This window comes from Alosa sapidissima, chromosome 15 (genome assembly GCF_018492685.1).
Source record: "Alosa sapidissima isolate fAloSap1 chromosome 15, fAloSap1.pri, whole genome shotgun sequence".
NCBI lineage: Eukaryota > Metazoa > Chordata > Actinopteri > Clupeiformes > Clupeidae > Alosa > Alosa sapidissima.
Window position 1 is genome coordinate 6,569,939 of NC_055971.1, and position 16,751 is coordinate 6,586,689.

The window sequence follows — 16,751 nt, forward strand, 5'->3', positions numbered from 1 at the left end:
ACTGGGGGTCAGTTTTCCAGGAATGGCCTCATTAGAGGGGCTGAAAACCTGATAAAGATCAAAGCGGGCGTGAACATTTAGAAAAGGATCGGACTGACCAGGGGAAGTACTGACCTTTGCTGATCCGGCATGCCCTGCCCGCAACCTGCAGCCAGCTCCAGGTCTCATTGTTCTGCCAGAATGGGGAACTTCTATCGCTTCCCATCTTTCCCATCTACCTACCTATCATCTGTCTATTTATGAGTTTCAGAGAGATATTCCAGAATAAAAGAGGGATTCTAGCACTTTCTACGGAAGTGATCTGCTTTTCCCAGCGGAGCCACTAGCTCTGAGACTCTGGAGGCCTTTTTCTGGGTGTTCCATATGTCCCACACAGGAAGGAGCTTTGCTGGAAGAGTTCAGTCTCAGTGTATACAGGTGGAATTAAAGCAAAGAGGCAGGAAGGGGTTCAGTTCGTCCACCTCCTCAGAGCCTAAAGGATTAGAGTCCTCTCACACATATGTGGTATGCCTACACACACACTCTCACAAACACACACCCACACACAAACCACACGCACACACACTCTGGCACTCTCATGTGCACATGTGAACTAAATACACAATCTCAGATCAAACATCATCCCTGACTTCAAACAGATAGAACAGAATGCAATATGCGTCGTTGATCGAGTTCACATAGTGTGTTTCTGATATACCCTGGTCAACGTTTCAGACTTGCTAGGCATTTCCGCTTCAAATGAACTAAAAGTCCGTCGACTGCGGATACCTGTACGACTTCAATGTGTTATCAGTTACAGAGGTAAACGTCAGGTCCCATCTGGGCCCTGGTTTATGAACGGAAAAAGTGAAAGACCTATCAGATCTGGCTTCTACAATAAGGGGGAAAAAAGACCTCGGTCTCTCCCCATAGGAGGCCCCACGCTGCTACCAAACTCCCCCCGGACTCCAATTTGCTTAGTGACTTCACCGCTGAGAGAGCGCGCGAGAGAGAGAGAGGTTAAAGAAAGAAAACAGAAAAAAGAAACAGCAACTGAAGTGAATAATCAACAAGTCTCTCTGCTCAGGGTTTAGCAATCGGTGGTTGAAAAGGAGAGGGGAGTTTGTCCCCCTTTCTCCCTCCTTTCTCCCTCCCACCTACAGCATTTCCTCTGCAAAGAAGAGAAAGTAGGGGGAGCTGGGATACGCTGGGTGCCCGGAGGAAGGTGGGGAGGAGGAGGAGTGTGTAAGGAGGGAGGGGGGGGAGAGGGGGGCGAGGTTGGGGACGAGAGGGGGGGGGGGGGGCAAGCGTACGTGCCGCACAGAGTGAAGCATTTCAGCGGAGAAAAAGGTGGAGAATAGGGAACAGGATGCTCAGCCCTTGAGGAATGCGTACACTCCAGTGATATGTGAATGAGTGAGCGAGTGTGTGTGTGTACGTGTGTGTACTCATCCCGCCCAGTCCCAACCCAGTGATTACACAAGCAGGGAGGAAGAATTAGGGAGAGAGAGAGAGAGAGAGAGAACCACAGAGAAAGAAAAGAGAAAGAGAAAAAGGGAGGGAGGGCGGACGGCAAGAAAGAGGGAAGGGGAAGGGGAACATGAACGACTTGAGCTACTTCTCATTTGGTGCGGAGCCTCGGAAAAGAGATCCTTGTCTGGGCTGAATTAGAGAAACAGGGTGTCAGATTACATCACCATTCCACTGCGCCCTGTTCAGTAAGCAGCCTCGTACACACTCATGGAAGCACACTTTAACACTGAGCCACTGTGGACACACACACACACACACACACACACACACAGGTACATGACTACAGCCATGACAACCAACTGGAAACCAAAACAAGCTCACAGCAGAGTGAACAGGCATTTCCTGAGTGTATGAAACTTATTTTGTACTTCCCACATTAGCACACAGTCAGTCTGAGGCAAGCCTATACATTAACTCTGTTGTCTGACACAGCTGCTTCTGGTTCCTTTGCCCTTGAGCAGGCCTGAGTCATTACTGGGGCACTGCATCACACATTCATTCCACTACCAACTGGATTCCACAAAGTACAGTCAGGGGACCCAGTTGACTAATTGCAGTCTGTGTTCACCCCTTTGTCAGGTGCTCCTAGAAGGTTTTCTACTGTTGTTCCAAACATGAGTAGTCACAGTCTGACGTCACTCTATCAGCTGAATGCAACCCCATCTCACATTTTCCTCCCACTACATTGTCCACATTTAACACACACAATCATGCTGCGCTTTATTAATAGCCCCACACGACTCAGTGTGTGAATGGGCTGGAAGATCACGCCGGCTATTTTTTGCGGCAGAAGGCAGGTGGGTGTGCGGTGGGTGGCCAGCGTAGAGGTGAGGAGCACAGGGACGGCCGGCTCCTCTTCCCTCCTCTCCTTTCCTCTCCTTTCCTCTGTTCTCTCCATCTCCTCCCCCTCAGAGCTCGTTGGCTCCTGCGTCAGTGCGCCTCGCACTCACTCCACTTGCGTTTGACAAGCCCTGGCCCGTTGTCACGGCAACGAGCGTGAGGGACATATCCAGTCCACACACACCGGCTGCGTCACAGGAATTCCACGGATGCATGTGTGGCGTGAGGTTCCCTGAGATGAGGGTGTGTTGTGTGTTTAAGTGTGTGCGTGTTTGAGTGTGTATTTGTGTGTGTGTGTGTGTGTGGGGGGGGGGGGGGGGTGCTGTCACGATCCAGTAGCAAAAGTGGAGTGTGCACAGCAAGACCTGAGACTATGCACACATTCCATAAATACACACACACACACACACGAATGGGTTCCGGTCCATTCTGCGTTGTCTGCCATTGTCTGGCAATCTGTATATGATTTCATTCTGTTTATTGGCGCAACAATTATACATTGAGCAATATTTATTTATTCTAATCTCAGATCATTTATTTTCCTGTAAATTCATCATATGATGGATGTAATACAATTATTACTCAGTCAAATGGCAGAAACATGCAACTTTTTTGTCTATTGTCTTCCTGTCCATCTGTCAAATGGACCTAATTTAGTTGTGTTTGGGTGTGGTGGAAATTTATCTGTAAATGAACCTCACACAATGAAATAATTAAAGTGTCGAATCAATGTAGAACAAACATCTCTTATTTTTGTTTGAGAATGACAAAAACTTGGAGTGGTGGTGGAGAAAGTATGTGTGTGTGTGTGTGTGTGTGTGTGTGTGTGTGGGCGTGTGGGCGCACGCGTGTATGTGCGTGCGTGCGCGAGTGTTTAAAATAAACATGGAGTACAGGGTTGGTTTGAGACCAATAGCATGCAAATTATGGGTAGAGCGTTTCAACCAGAGTAGAGCATGCAAATCTGGCTAAATACCCTATCTTCATGACACGCAGTAGCACTGGCCCATCGGCCTCAGCACACTTTGTCTGGCTCGGCAGAAAAAAAGCATCAGCTGTGAGTGCGTACGTGTGTGAGCATGTGTGTGTGTGTTCACGTGTTTGTATACAGCAGTCCTATCACATTCAGCCCTTACTGGCCTGCACTGATCCTTATCACCGTGCTCCCCTGCGCCTGCCAACTTCCATCTGTCCGTTTCTTTTCAATGTCGCTGTTCCCTCCAATCAAGCGCTTGATTAGGTGGCCAGGCCCTGCCCACCCCGTCAGCACCCCAAATCAATTGTTGCTCTGAGAGCGGAGCAGGAAATGGGTGCATAAGCGCACGTCCGGCGCGCAAGCGGCACAGGCTGCCAGACACTGGGCATGCCGGAGTCTGCACTACAATCTTTTTCAGCAGTGAAGCATGTCACACACGGGACAAGTAGGCAAACACACACACACACACACACACACACATATACACGTGCACGTATACATATACACACAGGCAAGCACATACACACACACACACAAACACGCACACATCAGGGGTGGTCTCTGATAACCCTACGGAGTACTCTTGATAGTGATCAGATTGGGGAGACTTGCTGGAGTATGGCCCACTTAAACAGACTGCGTAATGAGAAGAAAAAGAGACAGGGACAGCCGTGGTAGTACTCTCCACTCTTAGGTTCCACTGAGAGAAATAAGAGCACAGGAATCATTTCAGTTGACAAAAAGAAAGGGTCAAATTGTTAACAATGATTTTGCTTCCCCACTACAATATGTTAACTTGCCAAATAGCCATCCTAAAAGTAATTGGTTTTATATTTCCTAGACAGTCCTGTTTTCAATTCAAACACAGCTGTTTTATAGAATTACCATCTTACAAAGTCATTCAATATTGTGATGTACTTGGACAGACACCAATATAGTTATATAAGTAGGCCTATATATCTATCATGTATTGAGGTAAAAGTGGATGGCAGGAGGTTATCTCTTCAGGGTATGGATATGTCAGCTTGAAGCCAAGAAAAAACAACAACATTCTTATCAGAGGTCATAACAGGAGTCCAACCCAATCAGTTCAGTCGGGGAGGACTTATGTTCTTCAATTATGTCCATCAGCACGAGTTTCCTTTGGAAACATATCGTGCGCCTCAAGGATGCGTGCATGGACTTCTCTATAATTTTTTGACCCTGGTAACGGCCATGCGTGTGACACGCAGAAGGCTGTAATTTCTACTGCGTTTCGGGGGGGGCGGCAACCGCAAGGGATTCAGTTAATAGCTTTCTGAGAAAATGCCTTCGTGATGCGGAGGACATACAGAGGGGCTTCTCATGGGTGCACGGACGAATTCCATGTCTTTCATGTGTGACGCTCATCTGTGACTTTCACGCACAGACACGCTCCGAATAATGGCCTCTTTACCCAATCAATCAATTTAGGGTAACTGTGTTAAAGAAATTCTAATAAAACAAGTACAAATCCTACCAGGAATGGCTAAATGGCAGGCTGTGTTTCATGATGGATATTAACCCCTGCATTAATCCAAGGGATTGTTTCACAAATTGATATTGTCTCTTGCTTACCCTTACACATAGCCTAACCCTTTTTTCAATTACGCGTAGGCTAATTGGTTTGACATAATTGGGTCGACCAATGTGAAGTTTCTTGCAAAATTACAGACAGCCAAGCTTGGGGGGAATTAACTGATTATGCTATAATCTGTTTAATATCACTGTGGTATTTCCCTCTCAGTGTAGGCTACGTTTGCTTGCTGCGTGACTGCTGTGCGTCAGTCGCACACTCTGCGTGCTCATCTGACAGAGGATTGGCACGACATTCACAACTAAATTCAACTCACAGGGCTTTGGGCTTTGTTCCTCAAACTACAGACTGATTCATCAGATTCCTGACACACACGAGGAAGCACACCTTAGCAACGAGTAGGCTAAATACTGAACAGATGATTAATACAATAATTTCCAGTTTATCACATTATTGCCAATTAATCCATTATTTGGGCTAATAGCCTAGATGATGGTCATATATTAGCCTACTTTCGCCAGAGCAAGATTACTAATTTCTTTCCTTGACCAATTGTTTCACAGCCTGTGCGTCATAGCTGCCGCGTTTACCCTAACCTTAACATGATTACAATGCGCAGTCCGATATTACAGCCTTCTCTCACGACTCAGATAAGGTGAAAGCAGGACAGTCACGCAATTGTTATTTACCACAAGGGAAAGGGTACGTGTGAGCCGATATCCCGCCCATAAAGCTTGATTGATTTGTGTGAAGAGGCTTACTCACGCAACGCACTGCAGTGATAGCGTGTAGACAGGCAGACCATTTGCTGGAATTCTCAGGGCGACAAACATGCTCCGGGGGCATTCATGTGTGAAGCTACAGTAGTAGGAAATAAACAATATGCTTAGGGCATAAGGCGAGATCTGCTAGGTGATAACGAAAATACCCTATAAGCTGTATAACAAATTTGCAAATGACAAATGTCATTGAACCGTTGTACAGTAGGCTATAGGACATATAAACATCTGTCCAGGGTCTATATTAGCCAACACGTAAGAGGGAAAACTCCATAAAGACGACCCCCCACACACAGACACGCATCGCGTGCACACGCAAGCTAACAAAGGCACGCATAAAGTTGGAGAGTGAGAGAAACTGAGAGAGAGAGGGAGACCACAAGCAGGATTCTGTTTGTCTATTTACATTACACACTTCCCCGCACGGCATAGCGTGTCTGAAACCTCGCTGTCCCTCTGGGCACATTGCCTTAAACAGTGTCTGAACTCTGAATTAGGTTAAATAGGCTGGCGTAGGTTATAGTATATCACACGTGTTTAAATTATATTAGGCTTCACTAATCTGCAACATACAGAGAATGGTCTGATAAGGCATAACCTAGAAATCGCTCTGTCTCTCTCTCTCTGTGTCTCACTAGTGTGAGGGGGCAATGCCTACAGGCCTACCTAGATTTTGCATATTTCTAAAATGATCATTTAATTTTTTATCAGGGTTTCTTGTGAGGAAATACTCACTTAAATGATCACAAAGGACCTACTCTTTAGAAAAATGTAGAGAGGAATATAGATTAATTTAATTTTAGCCAATGCAATGCAGCCAATGCATCAGAGCTGTACAAACAGCAGAGTAAACAATGTCCAGAGGCATTTTAGATGCTACACTGTAAAAAAGAGAAAGTCTGTCCAATTTATCAAATCACATTATGATTATACATAAACCAGTCTAGTTTTGTATGAAACATAACCATTATTATAGCCTAGCCTAGTCAGTTGAAAATCTGTTTATCTGTTTGAAGGTAGCCTAAGGTAAGCCTGTACAAAAGAAGACAATAAATAAGGGGCAGTTACTAAACCACAAAACATGGAATTACAGAAACTCATGTCTCTCTTTAAAACACAATGGCTATTATGTTGAACTGACATATTTAACCACAACAATGAGTTTATCCAACAAAATTAGGCCTATACGTTTGAAACACTTCTGAACCAGGAAGCAATGTGATCGGTGCAGCCAAGATAGCATATTGATGGGTTTCATCAGGTCCCTTTCCACAGGTGTATTAATCAAGCACCATGTAATCTGGTGCTTGATTTTATACACCTGAAAGGGACCGGATGAAACCCATGAATAGGCATACTGTATGCAGCCATTCATTGTGTTCGCTTAGCCTATGCGTATTTGCAAGAACAGTGAGATAAAAAAAAATCAGTGTTGCCAAAAGCTTTCACGTGTTTGTAAGTTATGCTTAGAGACCAGTAGACATTTGAAGCTGGGTTGAATCATTCTTTGAGATGAGCCGCTTTATTCCCACCATGTGCATTGGATTGAGTAGGCCATGACAGGCTATCAATTCCCAAATGTGCATTTTCCACCATGATGAATGCTTTTGAAAACTGTGACAACTTATTCAGAATTTCATCTTTGAAGACTTTGCAAATTATCTTCTATCCACATTTGACAATGCAATAGCCTACTATGACCTTTTATGTCATACCTGTAAACATTTAGCTTTCCAAAAACGGGAGATTTTTTTTCCAAAGCTGCTTGCTGTCAGATTTGGTTCCGAGGGAACAAGTTCAGTGTATCAACAACACTCAATAACAGTTTATGTGATATGTTAATCAATTAAATTCCCAACAATTTCACAACAGCTAGTTCTGGAGTAGGCCATTCAACTAGCCCGCTTGCTTACGACGAGACTCAGGCTGCGCAGCTGGCACCCGCTTCCTTATTTGGGTTTTGGGTTGCCAGGTTTTAGCCTATGACAAAACGGTTGAAATTGAAACTAAGTGATCGTGTATGTGTAGGGTGTATTTCATACACAATCTGGCAACCTGAATGGATCAATGATCATGCAAATTACGGGAGTTTTCCGGGAGAAATAACAAAACGGAAGGGTGCTGAGAGATGACCTTGAAATACGGGATTAACCCGGGAAAAACGGGAGTGTTGACAGGTATGTTTTTTGTGTAGATTATTTCAACTTAATTTAAAGAATTTTGTAGTTGCTCAAATTGGGTCATCACGGCATGACTCTGTTGCCTACCGAATGAGAAATGCTGCATCAATTTTAGACATTTAATTTATGACCAACCGATGTTACAATTAGCCGCAGAATGATTTGACCAGACCGGGCATTGTAAACGCAAAGAGCTTGATATTGTGCTGCACTCACTGCGTCCTGAGCGTTAGCTACGGCGTCTGCGTAAAAAACGTCGTAGTATCCATAGAGATAAATCACGTTTCAGTGTTTGTACTCTGCCTTCAAGACTAACCACTGCAGTAATACATTGTGTGTCAGCATCTTCAGGAGTACTATAATGGGTAAGCTTAGGCTAGAGTATCATGTCTGTGAAATGTGTTTTTCTATAGAAAAAGTCCTCCACCGTCGCACAAATCTAACTGTATTTTAACTTTACTAATGGACTTATATTTACTCTGTAAAAACTAAAGAGAGAACTAGAGTGAAGGTTAGCATCTACTTGCTAGCTATGTTGTAAGCCATAAAGTAGCTGAATTTATTAATTCAACGTTGCAACTCACATCAAATAATACTGTAACCTATATCATTTCATAGTGACAAGATTGTCTTTGGATGCATCTTGCGTGAACGGGTGACGTGTTTGTCTTTTTTGTAGGCTACAGTAACATTAGACTAGATATTTTTTCTTATCACAAAACTAAGTTTTGTGATAAGTTAAGCAGAATCACCCAGACGCTACAAAAGATTTACCACAATTGAAACGGTCTTTTAGATAATGGAATATGCTGGAGGCCGTTATTAATATTTCTAAACTCCTGAAGTCCGCACGTCTCAGGCCAGAGACGAATAAGTCTATTGGCTTTTCTGTTCGTGAGATTTCCCTTGCATACCCTCTCACTCCATTTAACCTAGTGCATCTGTAAGGGTATGCGTTGTGAGACACGCAGGGGCCGTGATGATGGTCCCACGTGCTAATTATTTTCTCTTTTTACTCAGACAAAACGGGAGACTGGCCTCTGCCTCAACACATTAGTCTAAGCTCATTAATCATTCTGCACAAAACAAACGACTTGAATTTTAGCTGCAACTCACGAATGATTTTACATGTGTTCTCCAGACAACCACAAAAGTTTGTCTTTCTTGTGTCAAATATCTTTCATCATTCAGAGCCTGCCAGCCAATCAGAAGACAAAGAGGAAATGAAGATTCATGTTCCCACATATGCCCTTCCCTTGGAAATACAGCAGGTGAACAGATCCCATGTACCTCATACCCCTGATTGTAAAACAAATAATTGCTGTCCTGGGTTAACATCCTCCTACAACATGGTTATTTCCATGGTAACTATCTCCTTCATGATGATGTGTCATTGAGCAGACTGTAAGCATCCATAGTGCTATGCCATCATTGACTGTACTTGTTTTGTCATGTTGTCATGTGCGCACATCATGACATTGTGGAAAAAGCTATCATAATGATTATCTCAGTCTTCCTCTTAAACTGCGCCAAGCCCCCTCTCTCCTTTTCACTGGCTCTCTTTCTCCCACTCTCTGCACCAATCAGCTTGAAAAATACTGAATGTTCTGAGTGCAGACCCCTGGAGCAAACATTTCAGCACTATTTATCTAGAGAGAGAGAAGACAAGTTAGCTACAGCATGTGCCAGTCCAGGATGAGAAGTGCCACATGCTCAGTTTAAGTGAAGGGCAGCCAAACTTTCGAGGACCCTGTAGCACTTATGCTTAAGAGTTTTGGGGAATTTGACTGCCAGAAATATACCGTGGGTCATCCCTGAGATAGAATTGCTGTCCTTGACATTCAGACATGACAGACAGGGATGTGTCAAGATGCGTGGACAAGAATGCCAGTTTGAAGAGGGGTGGAGTAGCATGTTTTTTTGTGTAATGGAAAAAATTAGATTTCAGTAAATTGTCAACATAAAATATTAACTGTAACTCTAATTATAGGCGAATTATAATTATAAAGCTAATCTATTAATAACAAAAGCCAGAACGCAGAATTTTACAACAAATGTGTGTTTTTGAAACACTGTATACTTTCATACACAAAAACCCCTTGATGTTGATTTGATCACATAATGAAAACATAATGTGAAACATAATGTGATCAATCATGGTGTGGAAGTACATTAAACTTAATTTAGCCCTGAATGAAACTTCAGACCAGTGCAAAAATTGTTCTAAATTTGCTACTTGCTGTACAAATGGATAACATTGCATGTTCAATGTCCCTGTCTACCTGCCTCATTAATAATTGAGCTTAGGGGAATTGAAGCTGCATTTATGCATTTACTTTGCGTGTTCCGCCTTCAGCCTCCCTCTCTGCACACCTGCCACAAGTAGGTCCACTGAGGCTTTAGGAGACAGAGAAGCATATAGTAACTCTATGTTGTCTGGCGCTGAGGCTTTAGGACACAGAGAAGCATATAGTAACGCTATGTTGTCTGGCGCTGAGACGGCGGCTGTGTAGGATCATATTCAGGGCAAAGGGTGAATCATCCGAGGTCACAAGATAAAGCCCTCAGTACATGCCAGGTCCGTTTCGCTGGTCCACACAGATCTGTATTTGACTGTGAGGCAAAGCTTCAGTGCAGAGTGGTGAACATTTTGAACTGTACAGGTATTTGTTTTTCCCTCTGCAGTTTGTACACTTTGTTGTGGATGCGTTTTTTTCAGAAAATTGAGCAGTATTGTACTATCTCCCTGTGCAGCAGCATCACAAGCTACCGTTGGCCACTCTCCCTCTTTCTCCCGTAAAACTCAGACAGCCTTCCCCACCGCCCTGCTCCACGCTACAGTTGACCAGTCAGAGTAGGACTTCCAGCCTTTCCCCCAATCCATTTTTGATGAGAGCGTGGCACGCGCCTCCACCAGAGAGGAGATGCGCCATGGAGATCCCACTGTGCCCCACCATGGTGCCCCTCTCTCCTGCCTCTCGCTCTGTAAATAATGGATAGTTTAAAACCAGCCGCATTTTCCGCCTCCACCTCTGGAGGCCTGAGGGATAATGGCAGCACATGTGTTGTGTGTTTGCTCTTATTACTGTATCCTCAACGCCTTTAATTTGAAAAATTAAACTCTTGAAAACTCTTCAATCTTTTCTCCAGTCCCTATGACAGACCAACTTCCTGAGGCTTTGAATGCAGATTGGATGGCTAATGGTTATTGGAAATGCACTTTAGCAATGAGTTGTTGGTGCCTCTGTTTTGATCTACAGGTGTTCTAGCGTGTGATGGCTGCTGTCATCTGTGAATGTAGCTCGAGCGTGTTTTGCTTGAGAGCGGGTTTACGACTGTCGGGGGGGCGCATGCAGACAGACAAGGGTTCATCTCGTGTCAGCTCTCACGCCTCCTCGCAGGGCTGGGCACTCTGGGTCTCGCGTACTTACACACACACACACAGCCAAAGGTGATTCTTCCCAGCCAGTGCCCTTTTCCGCCTCCCACGCGAGGGGGAGCAAGGAGGCGCGCGGAGGGAGGAAGTCAGGGAAATGGGGGGGGGGGGGAGGGGGGGGGACGCATCCAGGCGTCAAACGGCTGCAGCTTCAGCAGCCCACCCCCAACCCCCCCCCCCCCCCCCCCGCCCCCCACCATCGTGCCCTCCCAAATACCCTTCCAACCCCAACCCAACCCCTCCCCTCTCCTCACCCCGGCCAGTCTGCTCTCGTGTCATGAGCCGTGCCGTGGGCTCCAGATGAGAGGAATCTCGGCGTTGGCTCATGCTACACTGAGCACCACGGGGGGTCTTTATCTCCGTGAAAATCTACAAAGCCGCAGTCACGAACCATCCTTGCTCACACACACAGCTTCCACACACACACACACACACACAGACTGGGACACAAACATACACGCACGCACACACTCAAAAACATCATTTAGGGAAATTAGGGAGAAAAAAAAAAGAGTAAGACCCTTAACGGCTTAATCCCTTCTTAAATGAAATTGCGTGATCTGTTTGGTCTGTGCTGCTGTTTCCTGGTTATGTGAGGATAAGGGAAGGCAGGGCAGGGAAGGCGAGCGGTACAGGAGAGAGGGTGAGCTTTTAAGTGTAACAGCAGCTCATAATATAAGTTGATTAAGGCACAGAGACAGTTTCAGGTGCAGATGAGTAATCCTTCCGGCAGCTTGTAGAATCCCTCAGTAAGTGCCCAGCCCTGCTCATAGAATTGTTAACCAGATTTAAGCGTGCATGCTTCTGGGGAGATGGTAAGAGGATGGGATTGAGTAAAAGGGGGTGAGCGTGGGCTGGCTCCCTCTAAATTTGGATAGGGTGTGTGTGTGGAGGGGGAGGTATGGTGGAATGGGTAGGGTCGAGGGTTTGCGTGACAGTGACCTACTTCTGCCAGGGGATTTGATTGGGTAGGGTTGTGGGGTGTGCGGTGTGTGTGTGTGTGTGTGTGTGTGTGTGTGTGTGTGTGTGGTAGGGGGGCAGCACGAAGACAGCATCTGTGAGGAGCCTCTTTTTTCGGAGCTTTGTCTGTAAAGTGCTCCATCCATGCCCAACGTGCATGAGACGATGGCCCCAGCAGAGCCGCCATAGCAAAAAAACGGCTCCTTTTAAATTAATTATGGGGCCTTATCCCGACAACACACTACCAGTCAACCCCAAATGCCCCCCCCCCCCACATACCCCCTTCTCCAGATGTAACATAAGCCTAGTAGTAGTCACATGTTTAATTTAGACATTTTTGAGGGAACAGAGAGGAGGCAAATTGGGCTTCAGTTCCCTGCTAAATGGGCTTTGCTCAATGAGATGATTAGTCCTATTCTATAGAGACGTGCCATAGGTGCAGACCCCCTGAACGCCTGGCCAGAGGGACCGTGCGGGACGGTGCGGTCCGGTGCGATCCCGGGGTGTGAGGCATCGTGAGACTGGACTGGGTCGCTGCTGACATGGAGCAAAGCTGAAACATGTGGCACTCAGGCGCAATTGAGAGTTGAAACACTGAAGTAAAGCATCCTGTCTCTGTTAGGGTTTTGGGCTTACTATGCAGCCCTCCCAATGTGCTGGGCTCTTTTGTCTATGGGGAAAGCTAAAGTTTATGTGTGTTTGCGAGAGACAGACTGTGTGTGTGTGTGTGTGTGTGTGTGTGTGTGTGTGTGTGTGTGTGTGTCTACCACGGGAGAGGGGGTCGTGTTTGAGAGCTGAGAGGATGTGTCAGTGCCGGGGGCAAGGCTCTCCCCCAGGGACTGTATCTGTCACGGGAACACCGTCCTTACTGGTGGCAGACACACTCCCCCCAGGCCCAGCATGTGCGTGTGGGAGGCTGCGTGTTTGTCTGTGACTGTTTGTGTGTGTGTGTGTGTGTGCGTGAGGGAGTGGTGGTGTGTGAGAAAGGATAGGAGGGGAGGGAGGGAGGTGGGGGGTTAGGATTTCAGATTTCGTGCTAATGTCCACATAGTTTCTGGAGGCTGAGGGATTTTAAATGGGGGAGCAGGTGGGGCACAGACAGGGGTGGAGGACTGAGCAGGCAGACAGGCCACGCAAGACACAGGGTCAGGCCCGTAGGTATCTCTCTCTCTCTCTCTCTCTCTCTCTCTCTCTTGCTCTCTCTCTTTCTCTCTCTCTTTCTCTCTCTCGTTTGCTCGCACTACTCTTTCAGTGTCTCTTCTCACACACATATTCCGACTCTCTCACACACATGCTCATGTATGGAGACACAGGAGCATTCGGAGAGAGAGAGAGAGAGAGAGGGAGAGAGGGAGAGGGAGGGAGAGAGAGAGAGAGAGAAAGAGAGAGAGAGAGAGAGAGAGAGAGAGAGGCGCCCAGGGAGACACTGACATACACATCATGTTTTTCTGCATGCACATGCTCTCAGTAACTGCACATAGCAGATGTTAAGCTGCTCAGGTGGATGCACTTAAAGTGATACTGGCAGATACATCACAAGCGACAGATCCAAAGACATAAAAAGGAAAAGAGAGATAGAGAGACAGAGAGATAGAGAGTGTGGAAGAGAGAGATGTAAATATGTGCTTTGCCTCATGCTTTTCCTGGACTGTGGCTGTACTTGTCTTTTGTCAACCAGTTCTTCCTGTGCTGGGTCTGGATGATCTTGTTCCTGTCCTGAGGCCCTGGTGGGGAAGAGAGAGAGTCTTGCCAGTAAAACATGGCCTCATTGGATATTGGAACCTACTGAACGTGAACCTTATGGTGGTGTGGGACAGTTACAGTACATACAGACAGACAGCAGGATTGTGTTTTGGAGAATTTTGTTTTGTTTTGGCTCTTCAGATTTGTCCGTGTTTCTTATTTTGCTAGTGTGGAACACATTATAGAATGATTGAACAAAAAAAAAATGTGAATGTGGAAATAACAACAACATACAAACAGGCAAACAGTGACATTAATTAATGTGTTGTGTGTGTCGCCTGGTGTGCAGACACACATCTGGAAATCTTTGTTGTCATCTCTCTGTGGGAAAGTGACATTCTGACAGACAGTGTTAGGGAAACTGCTTTCAGAATCGAATAGTTAAATCATTGCTGTCCATGAGAAGGAACAGGTGACAAAAACAATGCCATTTAATACATTTACATTCTTTTGTGTTATTACCTGCACCTGGAAAGGACAAATTATATCAGTATTACTCCTAGTAACAATAGTAATACCAGTAATAATGGTAAAACAAAAAATAATTTCATGCTGAGTAAAAGTAGGCTATTATATACTGGGAAATATCACTAATGGTCTTCATGAATATTTCAGAGGTTCTAAAACCTAGAGCTAGGTACATATTTAGTTGTTCTAGGTTTTTGAGTTTTTGATTATAGAGAGACAAAGAATCTGCCCATTTGGTCCCAAATGGCATACTCCTAGATATGTGTTGTTAGGCAGGCTGAAAAAATGATCTTTGGTTGATAAACCCAACTGTTTCCTTAGCAACAGGCACAGTCTTTGTGTCCTGTCATACAACAGGGGGGACAGTACAAGCCTCTGTTATCGATTGCCACTGTGAGTGTGGTTGAAGAAGTCAATACCTAAAAGTGGAGTTTATGTGCAACTAAAGTCTGTTAAAGTAGAAAGGAATTTAACTCAGGCAGCTTAATGTATTTTAATTTAGCCCTAGTAACTGAAAAGGGGAATACGCAGCTTCTTATATTAAAAGACACAAACAAATAAAACATAAATTCAGATTGTGTTGTAGTATTGTAGTATAATGTAGTAAACGTATAGTACCTATATAATCCATATGTCAGGTGTGTGTGTGAGCTGTGTTTGAGTGTGGTGTTCTCTGCAGATGGAGCGCAGTGAGACGGAGTGCCAGTACTGCGGCGTGAGCTACCTGATCCTGCACGAGTTCCAGCGGCTGCAGCAGAGGCTGGCCGAGGCCGAGCGAAGCCTGGACGAGCTGAGGGGCGCCGCGGAGCGCGAGAGTAGGCTGAGGACCGAGCTGGAGGAGGCCACCGCCACACACAGCCTGCTGCAGGACAGGTAGGGGCCACACACACACAGCCTGCTGAAGGACAGGTAGGGGCCACACACACACAGCCTGCTGCAGGACAGGTAGGGGCCTCACACACACACAGCCTGCTGCAGGACAGGTAGGGGCCACCGCCACACACAGCCTGCTGCAGGACAGGTAGGGGCCTCACACACACACACACACAGCCTGCTGAAGGACAGGTAGGGGCCTCACACACACACACAGCCTGCTGCAGGACAGGTAGGGGCCTCACACACACACACAGCCTGCTGCAGGACAGGTAGGGGCCACACACACACAGCCTGCTGCAGGACAGGTAGGGGCCACACACAGGGAGCCTGGAGTTGGCCAGCTTCCAGGTCATCATATAGACCAGTGGTCGCCAACCCGTCGATCGCGATCGACCTGTAGATCTTTAGGACTTGCCCAGTAGATCCCGAGAATAACAGGAAAAATAAAAACAGTCACCAAATTCTTGCATGGTTGCCAACGTTTACAGGCTCTAAAAATCAGCGCGGGATTGCGGGTATAGCGCATGATTTATTCAAGACCCGCAACTCTAGCCATCATAATGCGAGAAATTCCTGCACATATTTTACAGCGCTGTCTGATAACGTTAATCTAATAATGGAGTGGCGTGAATGCGGGACCGGACGGACCAACTTCTGACTTGAACCGAACGTAACCCCATGCAGACACATACACGCGCACAGCACCACTTTGCAGGTGCGCTCTCTCTTTCTCGCAACAGGACTTGTCACTGCTGAAGTCAAATTATGCTAGGTGCTTCTACATTAACTGCTAACTGACAGAAAAAGAAAATGAATGTTTAGCGATCAGGAACTGTCAGGAATTTGTTCTCCATTTGAAGAATGCAATCGATTACGTACGTGCGCAGACAGCTGTAACAGACACGGAGCGCGTTGTAGGCCTTGGCCACATTACTTACGGTTACTTTCACTTCCTAGAGTGCGCATTCATTACGTGAAAGACCAATACAGCGATCAAACATTATCAAATTTATCATGACGTGTTGTCACAAACACTTACTCCAATTAGAAAATCAAAACCAAAATCATGTACATGTAAATAAAGACTATGTTAAGTGTTGTTATCTCATTGATGCTTGTAGCCTATAAGGGGGTGGAGGATGTAATAGCCTAGGCTATTTTTGACCTGTTACATTTGCCTAAATAAAAGGCCTTAAATTGGAAGTATTTTAGCTTTGATTCTCTTTTGACGCTTCATGGTAGATCTTGTCTTTGTTCAGGGCGAGGTCAGGGATCTTGGGCTCAAAAAGGTTGGTGACCACTGATATAGACTTATGTGTTCACTACATGTAAACAGTGCTGGTAAAGAGATGCACAGCATTAGATTACATCTTCAGATAGCTCATTTGTATACCTGAATATTCCTTTGAACAGTCATTCTGCAATG

The 16,751-nt window shown here is 45.7% G+C and overlaps 1 protein-coding gene across 3 annotated transcripts in view; it reads left to right on the top strand.

Moving 5' to 3' along the window:
* Window positions 1–8,141: 8,141 nt before the first annotated feature.
* lekr1 (leucine, glutamate and lysine rich 1) overlaps window positions 8,142–16,751 on the top strand; it is an 80,583-nt gene continuing 71,973 nt past the window's right edge. The window contains exons 1-3 of one of the 3 annotated variants that reach the window (XM_042064306.1): window positions 8,142–8,207; window positions 9,034–9,113; window positions 15,129–15,322. In XM_042064306.1, the coding sequence (XP_041920240.1) occupies window positions 8,204–8,207; window positions 9,034–9,113; window positions 15,129–15,322 (278 nt within the window). In that variant the 5' untranslated portion in view covers window positions 8,142–8,203. Of the gene's footprint in view, window positions 8,208–9,033; window positions 9,114–15,087; window positions 15,323–16,751 lie in introns of those variants that run through there. The other 2 variants (XM_042064307.1, XM_042064308.1) reach the window with 2 other exon arrangements.